Here is a 13,880-nt window from a genome sequence, read left to right as displayed (position 1 = left end):
ATCACACTATGATGCAGATGATGTAAGGTATGTGAACATGCATTAGATGTCAAGGCATCAGCAAAGAGCTGCACTGCCTGGGTGCATGCTTCCTGTTAACACAAGAGAGAGACAAGAATATCATTGTAAAATACACTATGAGGAGGAAGCCATAGCTTGGGACACACTGAATGCACAGGCAGATGACAAACAGGAGCCTGCCAAATACTTAAAAACTTGGATTGGAGGATCACCAACCTGGCATTTCAACTCAAGGAGCCCCGATGGGCCGTGTTCCCCCGCATTTCTTCACGAGAACTCATCTCCAACACCAAGTGGAGGTATAGAGGTATGTGTTGGTTTGGATGAGTAGGGAGAAGGGTTGTGGGTAGCAAAGCAATGGATGATGGATTGAAAAATTCAGGAAAAATGTTTTAGGTGGCTCTTCAGTTGTATGACGCACCGGACGCGCCCATGTTTGTTTATGGCAAGATGGCTGGAGCGCATCGCTGAATTTGTTGGAGTCTCTTTGACCTTATGTGTTTCTGGTTTGAAAATATACTTGAGGAACAAAGGTGGTTTTGTCAACATAACAATCTCTGGTATTTTATTAGGACCTTGTGGTTGCTCTTATAATATGGATGTCTGTCCATCAGCTTTTAATAAAGGACACCTGTGGCTCACAGGGGCCACAGTCTGCCTACTGCTGTTACCTCTGTCTCCATCCTTCCAGCCAGCCAGCAATCCTGAACTGAGCTACCGCCAGGAGGAGAGACCAAGAGGAGGAGGAAAGAACACCAACTCTCCCCAAAGAGGCAGGACGGATGCCAAAGTAATTCCACAACATGTGCTGACATTAAACATTACTGCATATTAACTTTCCATATGTCCTGCAACTCAGCGTTTTTTGCGAACGGCCACAGAGACTTCGAGAAAGGCTCTTTGTCTTTGTGCTGTCTGAGGATTAATTTGCTACTCTCGTATTTCATCTTTCCATTCCGCTAGTGGAGATATGCGAGAGTAGACTCTTCTCACCAGGCAAGCGCGCTCTCAAAGGGGAAAAAAATCTGAAGGTTTCCACACCATTTTTCCATATTTGCTATTATTTTGAACTGAGATGTTTGCGTAATAGATTGAAATGAGTCACTTTCTGTCAAAACTACTGCTGCTTCTACAGATTGTTAATCGTCTATGACATCTCCACAGCTAGAGAATTTAATTTCTATTGAAAAGGTCATTTTTAAAATTCAAATGAGATTTAGAAAAAAAAATTATGACAGTTTTTAATACTTTTGGCTGTTTCTACTTATTTCAACCCAGAAAACAACTCCATCCATACTACGACAGCGCCTCTGAATCGGTACTTTCACTTTAAGCAAGTTTAGCAAAATCAGCCACACTATTTTTAAAACTTTAAAGTTTAGGTTGAACTTTTATTCTAGATGTAAAAGAAATGAAATTACCAAACTCTGCGCTCTACTAAAAGGTCTAAAAGTCGTGGTCTAGCTTAATCACCACAGGTTTTGTAGTTTTCCTATCTTACAGGGAAAAACTGCAGAGACTTGCCATCATAAAACTGAAACAGCAACAGCCCTGCTCAAGCATTTGTACGGAAACATCAGCCATGAAATTATCTTTCTTTTACTTTTAGCTAGCGCCCAGCTGTTTAATGCATTTAGTCTGAAATTTTAAGTGAAACAAGCTTTCGTGGTCTTTGCTCCGTATATCTGCCAAATCTGAATGAGAAAATTGCTCCCTCGGTATTTCTTTAAACCATCTAAATGACCACCTAAATACAAGGAAATAGGATTTGGATCTCATATCAAAGCCACTAGTAAACTCTAATAAGCCAACCAAACAAAACGTACTTCAAATGAGAGATAAAACAATGACAGTCATCAAGGAATCACTCACATAGTTTAAAAGCATACACGTGAAATAAGAACAACTTTATTCAGTTTATCAGAACAAACAGTGTTCCAGTGTGATAACTCTGACATTAAAGTCAAAAGCTATATCCTGTAACATCAATAACCAGTGGAGATGTAGGATGAAAGGAGAAAGGGAGTAGATAAAGAGACAGAGTAGGACAGTAAGAGGAGTGAGGCCAGGTGGTTTTATTTACCTTGAGCATCTATTGAGGACAGCAGGGCTGCAAAGAAGGCAGCCGTGGCCAGTGACAGCCTGATCTTCATGTTTCACCCTGAAGGGTCAGCAGCGCATCAATCAGACTGTGGACAAAGAGACATGTGCTTCAGCTGCAGATCACATTGTCAGTGAGATGAGACCAACCGCTACAAATTTAATTTACTGTGTCTTGCTGGATATAATTAAACAAAGTGATCCTTGGAAGGGCAATTACCAAACTATCACTGACAGCTCTGATTATTTCATCCTCACTTTAAATCGTGAAAAAAACAAAAAAAGATCTGCAAGATCTTTGTGCACAGAGTGCCACACCTTGCACCCTTTTACCACCAATGCCCTGAGGTACATAATTATCACTGAATGACACACTGTGGATCGTCAGGAACTGAAAAACACTTAACGTGTGTTTCATCTGGTTTCATTTTTATAAGATATCATCTTGAAAAATTGATTGCTTTTGTGGTTGCTTTGATCACGTTGGTGATTCAATGTGCAGATCACTACATGCAGCAGAGTCTTACCTGTGGTTCTCACTTACATAAAGCCCTACAGTGATGGAATTTGAGTAGGCTAACCAGAAACTCTGTCGTGATAAGTAGAAAATAAAATGCATCAATAACTGTAGGCTACGTTGATATTTTTAAAATCAGTAGCCTATTTAGTCTTTATCAAATCTTTCCATCTGGAATCATGAAACTTGTTCCCTAATCCTCTTCGTTGACTTATTATATTCCTTTGTTACAATTACATAAATGTATAGGGCACAATGTGTTTCTAGATGTCTTTTTTCATGGAAATGCTTTCCTGCGAGTAGATTTATTTTTTGCTAAATAAGTTCACCTCAGCCAAACAGTAAGCTACAGCAGCACGAACTCAGCTTCAATCGTCTCATCCACAGGCTATGCGCCCCGCCTGGTGCACAGGCGGCAACACTGCAGCCACAGGGGCCGATATGAATCGCTTGGCCCTTCGGACACAAGGGACTCATCTGACCTGCATTATCAGATTAAGCATAAACCATATTATAGGCTAGATAGGCTTTGACTCCTCCGCTGCTTAAGCGCATCATCTTTCTTCTTTGCAGTGGCTGAATTTCCATCCAGTTAAGTTGAAAAAAACAGAAGCTGCTCAGTAAAAGTTCCCGAGCCTGTTTTAATTTCGTTCATCCCACTTCGTAGGCATAGAAAAGTACACCGATCAAAACCTTCCACAGTAAAAGAAAAAAAAAAAAAAAAAAAGTGGAAAAAAAAGTGAAAAATAAGAAAAAAGTTAGAAAATGATAATCGCAGATTTTGTGTGAAATAGATATTTATCCTTCCTGAATACCTCAATAACCTATTTACTTTGGATAAAAGAATGTCTACTCACCTATTAAAGCCCCCCCAAAAAGTGACCTAATTCAGAGCAGCCTGCTTGAAGCCTCCTCCTCTGAAAAGTAACAGAGAAATGTCAGAAGCTGCGGCTGGACCCCTCTCTCCTGTGTCGGGCTACTGGAGGCTCCGCCAACAGATGTTCAAGAAGGAAAAGCCTCTTTCCAAGTGGGAAGAATCTTTCCACCATCGGCTACTTAACAGGGGGGCAGTTCCAAGCTCTCGTTTTCCAGCATATGGGCTTCTTGCGAAAGCTCTGCCTCTCGGTTGATATATAGCCCCTGCTAAGACTGATCCCGAGTTTGGAAATTACATTTTTTCCTGCATTCCTTTGGTCTGCCAATTTAATGAGTCTAAAGCCAATGTGACTTCACATCAGTTGGACAGACAACACTAAGGGGAAGTGTTTTATTGGCTCAGCAGGCACCCTCCCCCAGCTTATTAAATTGTATGTATACATAGGCTACAATTCTCTTGATTTTCAGCCAAGTGTATTGGTATTTTAGTATGGCGATTTCTAATTATGCCCTTAAGATGCATGGGGGGAAATATTCAAGAACAGCAAAGAGCAAAGGGGGTTCAAGTTTTTATTTCGCCTTTGTTTAAAATGTAGAGACTAAATAGAAAAAAAACCACTTCGCTGGGAATGGTGAAGTATTTCAGCAGCAGCTCATCCTGCCACTCACTTCGACAACTGGATTTACTTACTTACAGGTTCGTGGTGCCCTCTAGTGCTCACAATACAGAACTAAAGAAGGATAAGTGGACTCAATTTTGTCTGTTAAAATGTACCACTTACAACCGGTCTGCAACCACCTCGTAAAATTCTGGTGAACTAAGAACTTCAACTAACAACTTCTTGATTTGTTCAATTAAATATGCATCAATCAGCCATAATGTTGATACTACTGCCAGGTAAAGTGAGTCTCATTGCTCATCTTGTTAGAATCCAATATTCTGCTTACAAGGATGTTACTTTGAAACTTGCCACCTACCTTAACATTTTCACAGATAGGTCAGAACCATCCCATATGGCAGCAGCTTCACCCTACAGGGGCAGCTCAAGGGATCTATTGCCATCGTCCTGGCACCACAAACCTCCGCCCACCCTCAGATCTTCTTTGACAGCGCCCTGATTGCTCAGCACTCTTTTGGCGGTGTGAGGAGGGCCTACTAAACATTAGGCTGGTGACAATAATCCGACACGTCATTACATTGTGGTGAAGTTTACAACATCTGCAGCAGGAATAAAGTTTTAGACGCTGACGCGGTTTCACAATATTTAAATTTATTTTATTATTATTTGCAGCTCATGATTTGTACAATCAAAAAAATATACATTTCAATCGTGAAATTATATTGAAATCTGCACAACAGAGACTCAATGAATCACATACAGCTTGTGTATCGTTTTCTTTCATCAGACAGTAGTGCGCAGAAGGGCAGTCCTGTTTTAATGTGGCTTCTTGGGCATTGCAGCGGTAAACAGCTCATAGACAACATATGCACTGCCTGCAAACAGATCAGACAAATGTCAGAGATGTGATTATGAGACAGCACAACTTACTACCTGAACTTTAAACAACCCTTGAAGGTGTATCATGAAATTAGAGTAGTTTTGCAATCAAAGACTCAGTGTCAGTAGCAACACTGGGGCGAAGCTATGGGTACTACATGTGTTATATCCCTAAAAGGCAGTCAAAGACATCTATATACAGCCTGACTCATCAAATTTCAGACCTATGCTGACATACCAAACACAGTAAGAGCCATTGTGGCTCTGTAGAGCAGAGCGTCCTTTGACCCGCCCTTCAGATGAATGGGCATACCGTTATCCTCCTGTTCAAAGAGAGAAGAATGAAGGCATTTTACTGTTTAAAAAGATGACAAAGCGAGCATATGTCTCGTGTTTTAAACGATCAACCAGTTTTCTGGTAAGGAGCTCATCTCTGGTTAACCGCAGCAAATAAATCACGGCGCAGAGTGCACTCTGCAATAAAGCAGTGTTTGCTCTGGGATTTAAAAGCAATAATATGCCTGTGGTCAAAGTACAGCTACATACATTTGTTGCACTATGCAATATCAGTAAAGCCTGCCACACTGGAATGGTAATTCTGTTATGATTCTTTAAGCATAATTAGTTCAACTCCAACACCAGCTATAAGCCTATGACAGTTAAACATTAAAAGGGGAACTTCACTGATACTTATCTGTCATGCTAAAAAAAGGATAATATTAGATTCTGTCCCCAGAACCTGCGAATAAAACAGAAACCTTAATATTTTCATATCAAAGCACTGTAAACTCATTCTATGAAAGTCTCATTTTAAAACCACAAGTCATACCAGAATAACAGGGACATGAGGTTTAGCCTGTGATTTAAGTCAACAATGCTGAGGACCTTCTCATACCAACAATCCTTTGCAGCAGCATTGTTGATGAGAAATAAATGGATATCAAACAGGCTTCCCCTCAAAACTAATAAAGCCTGAGTTCATACAAAAAGAAAGTTCAACCTGAGACTAGGCTGCTTTTAAAGTTTACACAGGAACACAGACACGTCTAGTTCCCACGAAGAGATTCACCTCACCTGAAACAGTTTTTGCTTTTTCTTCACACTGTTATCAACCTGTCTGCGGGCACTGGTGGTGATGGTCCGCCTGGAAAGCTGCCAAAGGCCCTGGTCATAAAAAGCAGTAAATAAATCAAATCAGATAGGTGTTATTAACACACTATAGTACACAATAGCATAGAAACAATATTAATGTGTAGCAAGTTGACTTTAAGTAGTGATAGAAAAAACACTTTGAAGCATGTGTGCTAAAAAAAAAAAAAAGTAAATATGTGTTAAAGTCTGTGATACAGTAAAATGTTGACATCTGCTGGTCAATATTATTTATTGCAGTGATACGAATCAACCATTGTAAAATATTTATCATATTAGCTTAATTGAAAACAGAGAGGTTTGACTACTTTATCCACATCTAGACAGTACGAGAATGCTCCAGGTCCAGATCAAGAACTACTTCATACATGGACAGGTCACATCTGGGCTTGAAAGTCAAAAACAGTCTTTAATACGTGAAAATTAACATCAGAAAAGAGAAGAAAGGAGATTTCATTGCTTTTATCATTTCACATCTAAATCAGACTAGGCCTCAAGATCTAAACCTAACACTGCCCATCCTGAACAAAGTGTAGGTCCTTGACTACTACTTATTTTAGACTGGACAAATCTGGACTACATTATCTGAGAGAGGCTGAAGATCATTTTACAAACACACACACAAAGAAAAAAAGGGGCTACTTTACATCTTTCTTTTACATATCGACCATAAGAGAGCAAAAACACGAGGCTTTTCTCTTTAACATTGTAAAGTAGCTAATAAGCAAACGTGAATCTGGTTAAACGGATTTTAGTTGAGCAGAAAGCCAGAAAATTGACAAACCTTTTAATGGTCAGTGCCTTAAAATGTTCAGCTTCGTGCGTGCCTGACGTCACTAATTTCCACCCTGACCTCCTTTAAGTAACCGCTCAATAAAGCGGTTAAAGTTGCAGGTAGAACAGTTCAGGTCAAACAGAGTAGCTGTTCTTAAGTTACAAACATGTGAAAACAACATCACATAACAAGGATAATACATGTACTTAACTTGAAATAATCGTATTGGGGTTTGTTTTCACAGCATATTACCGGTAGGTTAAGTTTAGCTTGAGACCGTTACTCGGAACGAGGGGCGAACGTAGCCCAAACTTTTACGTTAAACTTTCCAAAAAACACGTACATTATTCAAACTAGAGCTGTTTTAGACAAACACAATGAAAATTTGCTTATTTCTTACCGTAAATTGTCTGTACATTTTGGCAAACTTTGAGCTTTACGTAAAGGTGCTGCACAAGGACGGACACTGTCAGTCGGACTTCCCACAATCCTTTGGTGAGCCTGTTACTTCCGGTCGCGTGGGATTGTTATTACCATAGACATCATATAGAACATAGTGTTCTTTATGATGTCTATGGTTATTACCCGTGAACCACCGGTTCTGTGACCCAAATATATATTTTAGCTGTGATATCGTTGCACGAATGTTACATCATAGTCTATATACATAATAACGAGGTGTCACCTTCAAAGTGGCTCCATGGCGTCTATGTTAAATACAACAGAAAAAGGTCAATGGTTTCGATAGCAGTTATAACAGCGTCACTGGTTTTAAAGGCCTCAAATTCTTCAGTCTGGTCACAGTATCCGATGCAATGGTGTTATACCAGTGTGAATGCTGTTTAATTCATCCGTGAATGAATCCATTTGTTAATACCCGCTTAATACAATTCAGGGTCATGTGGGGACTAGAGCCTCTGAGAGCTGTCACTGGGAGAGACCACGTGCATCGTTGACAGCTAGCTCGTAAATAAATAGGTAATAAAGGTAGAAATTGGGGATTTGTCAGCATTTAAAACTTTAATAAAACCACACGTGACTTCCATAATTCACCAAGTTCTTTAATTGGACCCTGAAAACCATATAAAACCCAATATTTTATTTAATTTAAAACAATTTTCTCATCTTCAATAACTCAAGAACACAATATTTCAAGAAGATGACGTGAAACACGTGGTAAATTAACAAATGTGACACTTTTAAAGTGCATATTATTTGGTCAACATCGAAGAAGTACTTTGTATCACTTTGGTGTAACTATCCAGAGACAGTCCAAAAGTCTTGGGATAAAGAATACTAGATATATGGTAAACTGTAATGCCCCATCCACAATAGGCATTATGTAGCAAATAAAGAGGACAGGCTCAGTGTACAGACCAACGACATCAGCTGGAGTATTTGTCATGAATATTCTATATATGTCTCCAAGGATTAAATAGATCTTCTTTAACATCAATGTTAATGAGAATGAATCAGCACACAAGCGAGGATTATCCTATTCTGTAACAAGGGTCATCTCAAAAAACACAAAGGTATGTCCATGAAAGATCAATGTACAATCATCAGCAGGACTTGTTTCAGTATATAATATGGACAAACACTTGCAATTAAGAATATATACATCCTTCAATTAAGCCATTCACAAAGCACTGCCAAAAATAAAACACAAGCTTTGATAATGTGTCGATAAATACAGGATAAAAAAAAAAAAAATCTGAAGATAGGAAGTTACATTCTCAGCAACCAGCTTGAAGCTATATGCACAGAGACACACAGATAGATGACCAACACATAAACATGGCTATGATGAGACACTTGAGACTCAACTGCTTTGCATCAATCGCACCACAGACATTCACAGTGTACCCAAGCTAAAATAAACAAGCAGTTCAGCATGCAGAGACTGAAAAGCCCAACGCAGGAGCCATTCAGTTCGGAATATCTCCACTGTTGCTGCGGGTGTCATATTTATGATGGATGATGAGCAGGACCACACCCAGGAAGAAGCAGATGGAGCCCACAGTGATGTAGGCAATGCCAAGGAAGGGGTTCTTCCCTCCCATCCAGGAGATGGTGCTCAGGATCATTCGCTTACGGCCATCAAAGCTGAGCACAGGGTAATCTGATTACATCACGTTAAAGAAAAATGTTTGTAGCCTTCAAGAGCCCCCAAACCAAAATCTTTAACCCTTTAAGTGTACTCACACTTATTATACTTAATAATAGAGAGAAAAGGATATTTTCAAATTATTAATATGTATTTGTTCTAACAAGTTTTACTTATATATCTGTACATGTGAACTGTAAGCTTTTTTTTTAAGCTCTGGTCTACGAACATATCTGGATAACTGTGCAGAGTAAAACCAAGATTACCCTCCAATTACTCTAATCAGGAACACAAACCAGCAAAAAATGACCAGAACTGGCTTTAACTCAACCCAGTAAACCAGAGAAATCAGTGGTTTATGTGTGTTTCTAGATAATAATTTTAACTTTTGAAGCTTTGATTGAGTTAAATTGACACTAGGCTACAACATGACTTATGTGGTATGATTGTGTAAACTTGATTTTATAGGTGAATATCAAAGGATACTGTAAGTGATTTCCAAGGCATATCTGCCACTGGGCAGAGTCGGGGTGGTGTTCGGTTTCTTGTGGATGATGCGATAGAGCTTCCTGAAGGTGGGGAGCGCAGCCGTGCGCATCCACACAATGAAGTCTTCGTTGATGAAGCCGTTGTTATCAGAATCCAATGGGTCCAACTCATACACTGGCTTCCTCCAGTTTACCGGCTTAGCTGTGCCTGAGAAAGAGAAAAGACACAAAACCAAGCTGGTCAGCCCAGATTTATGTTTACAAATCTGACAGAGGTTTGTAAAACTCACCCTGGAAAGCCGCAGTTAGGTTGCTGTTTCCACCAGGATTCCTGAACTTCACATGCTTGTCTGTCCACCATGCAATGCCCTTCTTTGCGAGCTGAACTGGATTTCTGGTGCCATTGGACTCAATGTGATACAAATCCAGAGTGTCTGAGACAGAGAAAGATTGCGACTTTAAGAAAATGTTGTAAACAAGCTTAATTTCTGGAATATTAATGTCAAGACTGCAGCTGTGCATACGCAAATTTTCACTGGTCAGACAAGATTGTAGTTGATCACAATACCGGCACTGATCCCTGGGCAGCTAAAGAGAAAAGGTTCCTTTTGACTCACCGTTGAAAAGGCTGTTAGCTATGGCCCCACATGGTGCAATGGATTGTCCTTCACTGGTGCGGTATGGCTCACATTCCTTACTGGGGCTCTGCAAAAAGCAAAGAGTGCTCAGCTGATAGAAGAGGCATTTTGTGGATTCTCTGCACCACAACAACGAAAAGATCCTACCTTCAAAGCCGAAAGATCACCGTTCAACTGGCTGTCATCTCTGGACTTCACATAGCGTCTGTGGTTCTGATAGAAGTTGGATAAGCCGTAGTACATGTAGACATTGCTCTGCAGAGTGCAGAAGGACATACATTTGCACATGGATGGCACAACATATGGTCTTACCAGAGCACTGGTTGGGGTCAAACCATGTCTCTGATCAACATGTGTTACTAAGGAACCAATGCCTCAGCAAAGAGTGGTAACTGGAAGACATCCTGCTTGTAAATATTTTGTTTTACAATAAATAAGGAAGCGACTGCAAGTGTCCCACAAAGACACAAAGAATACCCCGTTAGGTATCAACAATGGGTGTATCCTTTGCATGATTACAGGAAACCCCCACAAGAGATATTACAATGATCACTTTATAGACTTATATCAAAGCCTTTATCATATCACTACCTTCATAACTTTTGCTGATCTCAATGTTTGTCACTGTGTTTAAATGCAAGTTTGTTTACGTAAGATTGTAACCAACAATTTAAAAAAAACATGACACAAAGGGAAAAAAAGAGGACTTTTCAACTACCACTGTGAGACTTGGGTGAGCATACAAGCAGTTTTTTCTCCGCACCCAAGCCTAATAAACAGAAATAAATATGCTGAAGCAGGCTTTCGTGTCCCATCTGGTAACTCTGTTTCTGTTCTCTTATCTACTCGTTTTTAGAGCTTCACTGCTGCCGGGGCTTGGGCATTTATTCCAGACCCACATGGCAACGCAACTGAAGTCATAGTAAAGTTCAATTAGTCCAAATAAATTTGATTCAAACTGACACTCCACGGGTTCAGTATTTAGAGGAGAGTTCATCAACGTAAAAAAGCTGGAGTGTCAAACTTGTTTAAAATCACTGGCAAAGAGAAGCTAAAAACTCCTTTTAACTAGAGTTCAGAGCGTATAGATACTGACATGATACCATACTGTCTATTAAGGGATGAGTGACTTTCTATACACATGCCAAATACAATAATTACCATTTCTATCTGCGATTTTTGTTCAGCTGGCCTGTTGTAAACCGTATCCACTATTTTGTTTTCGTGGTTTTCATTTCTTTATGTCAAATTTTGAAATATTCTTGGAAATCAAAAGTATAATTTTCTTTTAGATTGTGCACTTGGAAAAACCATGGTATCATTTTAACAACACAGTGAAAATGATAAGAATATTGTTTATCCCACAGTGCCCACTAAAAGTTGTTATCTTGGTCTAAAGGTCTGCTTCATCTGCAGCACAGTCAGCGGAACTTGATCTGCTGAGCTCATGTTTGTCAAATGAAGATTTTTTTTATTCTTGTAAAGAAAAAAATTTATTTTACCCACGTTTCAATTTTGTTTCAACTATTTTACGTTCTTAATTACAACCTAAATCCAGTTTATCTCGTCCAAAAACTCTAAGAAAAAAGGAGTGAGTGGACAGTTTTTTGTAGAGAATCATAAAAGGCTCTCATCAATAATCAACAATAAAGCAGTGTCGAATCAAACCTTGAGTGTTGGACTCAAAATAGATCTTAATGGACGGTCAGTGTCAGGAGGCCAGGTTTGTTTGTTTTTCCCCTTTTATTGCAGAAGTAGCTCTCGGTATTCTCGGTATTGAAGCTGAGGTCATGTATTATTCATTGTCTCTATCTTCCCGTAAGTTGGTGCAGGACCCGAGCTCACCTCAAACGGCTGCTCCAAAGTGAAGTTCACAGTGCAGACGCACGGTGCTGTACTGTTCCAGCTGAAGTTCTTAGCACAGTTGTAGCACGGACTATCGTTGTTCATGCCAGTGTAATCAATCTGAAAATGAAGAACCAATTAGGAGGAATAAACATTTCTGTACATATTCTATGCCCACACGCTTGTAAAAAAAACACAGTTCATTCAGTGTGAATTAATGCTATCCAGCATCTCTGCTAAGACATACTTATTTGGATACATTATAGTCTGCCTGTCTGTGCACAGATTCAACATGAAAGTCAGTTTGTGGGGCTCTGAACTGTATCAAATGTTTTCATTGGACACACCTTTCCTTCCTCCCTTTGAGTTTTCTATTATTTCATCAACCCTATTACAATAAAAGAGGTTTTACACTAAAAGCTGTTATCCTCCCAGCCTTATTATTATGAATTGGGAGGTATACTTGGACTACTTTTGAATATTTTGCTTGTACTCTTAACATATAAATGGTGTCTTCTCTAAGAGAAGTTCTCTTCCAATAAATGGGCGGACTAACTAATTAAAGCTTTCGGGCAGACAATAGCCAACAGAACGAGCATAATGTTACATAAATTAACTTAATAAATTCCATAGAGCAAAGCCTTTATACAGTAGCCTACATTGGTTGAAGCGAGCTGACATTAAATTCATGAAATGCCAAAGTGTAAAAGGATATGATCGAACTTCTGACAAATATTACTCCGTGGGAATGTGAATGATCTTGTCTGACTTAAATTTGACATTCAAATAATCCAAAATAGGGTTCACTTGTTTACATTACATTACTTTATTTTGGTCTAATGGTTGTTCAGCCCCGTTAAATAGCAGCCGTGTCTTAAATGATCGAAAGCGTGGAAAAGTGTGGACAAAGCTGCCCAGCGGTGGCTGTAACATTGGTTAACATCAGCTGAGATGGAGAAAAACATTGCTGTAACCGTACCTCAAACTCTTTGATGTTGTTTGATGTAACAAACAGGCCGATGCCGATGGGGATGAAGATAAGACCGATAACGAAAAATGCAGGCAGCACGGTTCCTGCGGTCAAGATGGGCTGCCAGGCTGGTAGTCTCTGCTGTTTAAAGGCCGTATTGTCCGGTTTTTTACTTTTTGCAGCCCCTGGCCCGCCGTGACTCGTAGAACCAGAAAGGTGACCGTCCTCTTCCTTAGCGTTGTAGCTTGACGCCATCATGGCTGCAATCCGCTTCGAGTAAAATAATCCACCTCAGTTGACAGCCGGCTGTAATTCGTTAATCCAAGACGGCAAGCAAGGCGCACAACTTCAAGGGAAGCCGATAAAACCTTGTAAGAAGTTAAATCTACGCCCAGTCTAATACAAATATCGACTCATACTGGTATTGATTTCATCTGTTTTGTTATTCTCAACGGAGAAGAAGCCGGAAGTTATAAGGCCAATGGGATGATGCACGTAGGAGTTACGTCATCGCGGAGAAACCCTGTACTGCTTCCTCTCAGACTGACAGCCCTGCGGAGGAATCCGGTGACACCTGTTGGTTTTCTTGTTTTAAATAGTTTAAAAAGTAACAAAGGAGTCAAGACCACAGCTTTTAGAATTTTGAGTCACCTCTAAACGAGTAATGTTTATATTTACCTCAAAAAATAATTACTATGACTATTTTTTTTCTCATTTTCTATTTTATTATTATTTAAATAGTTTTGGTCATTATTAAATCCTGCACCGATCTAATGTCCCTTTGGGATATGAACTATGATTCAGTTCCATTAAATTCGATCTTAAAACCACTGAATTTATAGCATGAAACTTGTACTTCCATCAACATGTTCTTATCTGGATTTATATGATTGTA

The 13,880-nt window shown here is 39.5% G+C and overlaps 3 protein-coding genes across 6 annotated transcripts in view; all 3 read right to left on the bottom strand.

The window, feature by feature from the left end:
* Positions 1-3,724, bottom strand: part of col12a1a (collagen, type XII, alpha 1a) — a 52,382-nt gene extending 48,658 nt beyond the window's left edge. For 2 of the 4 annotated variants that reach the window (XM_075448812.1, XM_075448813.1), the window contains exons 1-2: positions 3,496-3,723; positions 2,105-2,210 (exon numbers count right to left, since the gene is read on the bottom strand). In XM_075448812.1, the coding sequence (XP_075304927.1) occupies positions 2,105-2,174 (70 nt within the window). In that variant the 5' untranslated portion in view covers positions 2,175-2,210; positions 3,496-3,723. Of the gene's footprint in view, positions 1-2,104; positions 2,211-3,495 lie in introns of all 4 variants that reach the window. The other 2 variants (XM_075448814.1, XM_075448815.1) reach the window with 2 other exon arrangements.
* A 1,044-nt stretch (positions 3,725-4,768) lies between these two features.
* LOC142365907 (cytochrome c oxidase subunit 7A2, mitochondrial-like) lies at positions 4,769-7,434 on the bottom strand. The gene is made up of 4 exons (XM_075447659.1): positions 7,338-7,434; positions 6,088-6,177; positions 5,252-5,336; positions 4,769-5,009 (listed from the first exon to the last, which is right to left on the bottom strand). Exons 1-4 carry the CDS (start codon positions 7,353-7,355, stop codon positions 4,951-4,953), a joined length of 252 nt encoding a protein of 83 aa, XP_075303774.1. The 5' UTR covers positions 7,356-7,434; the 3' UTR covers positions 4,769-4,950.
* A 543-nt stretch (positions 7,435-7,977) lies between these two features.
* Positions 7,978-13,484, bottom strand: LOC142366274 (cell cycle control protein 50A-like). Its single transcript, XM_075448107.1, has 7 exons — positions 12,995-13,484; positions 12,016-12,135; positions 10,318-10,425; positions 10,150-10,237; positions 9,823-9,966; positions 9,531-9,740; positions 7,978-9,059 (listed from the first exon to the last, which is right to left on the bottom strand). Exons 1-7 carry the CDS (start codon positions 13,241-13,243, stop codon positions 8,866-8,868), a joined length of 1,113 nt encoding a protein of 370 aa, XP_075304222.1. The 5' UTR covers positions 13,244-13,484; the 3' UTR covers positions 7,978-8,865.
* Positions 13,485-13,880: the final 396 nt, after the last annotated feature.

This window comes from Odontesthes bonariensis, chromosome 17, assembly GCF_027942865.1.
Source record: "Odontesthes bonariensis isolate fOdoBon6 chromosome 17, fOdoBon6.hap1, whole genome shotgun sequence".
Taxonomy (NCBI): domain Eukaryota; kingdom Metazoa; phylum Chordata; class Actinopteri; order Atheriniformes; family Atherinopsidae; genus Odontesthes; species Odontesthes bonariensis.
This window is presented reverse-complemented; position numbering and strand designations above follow the sequence as displayed.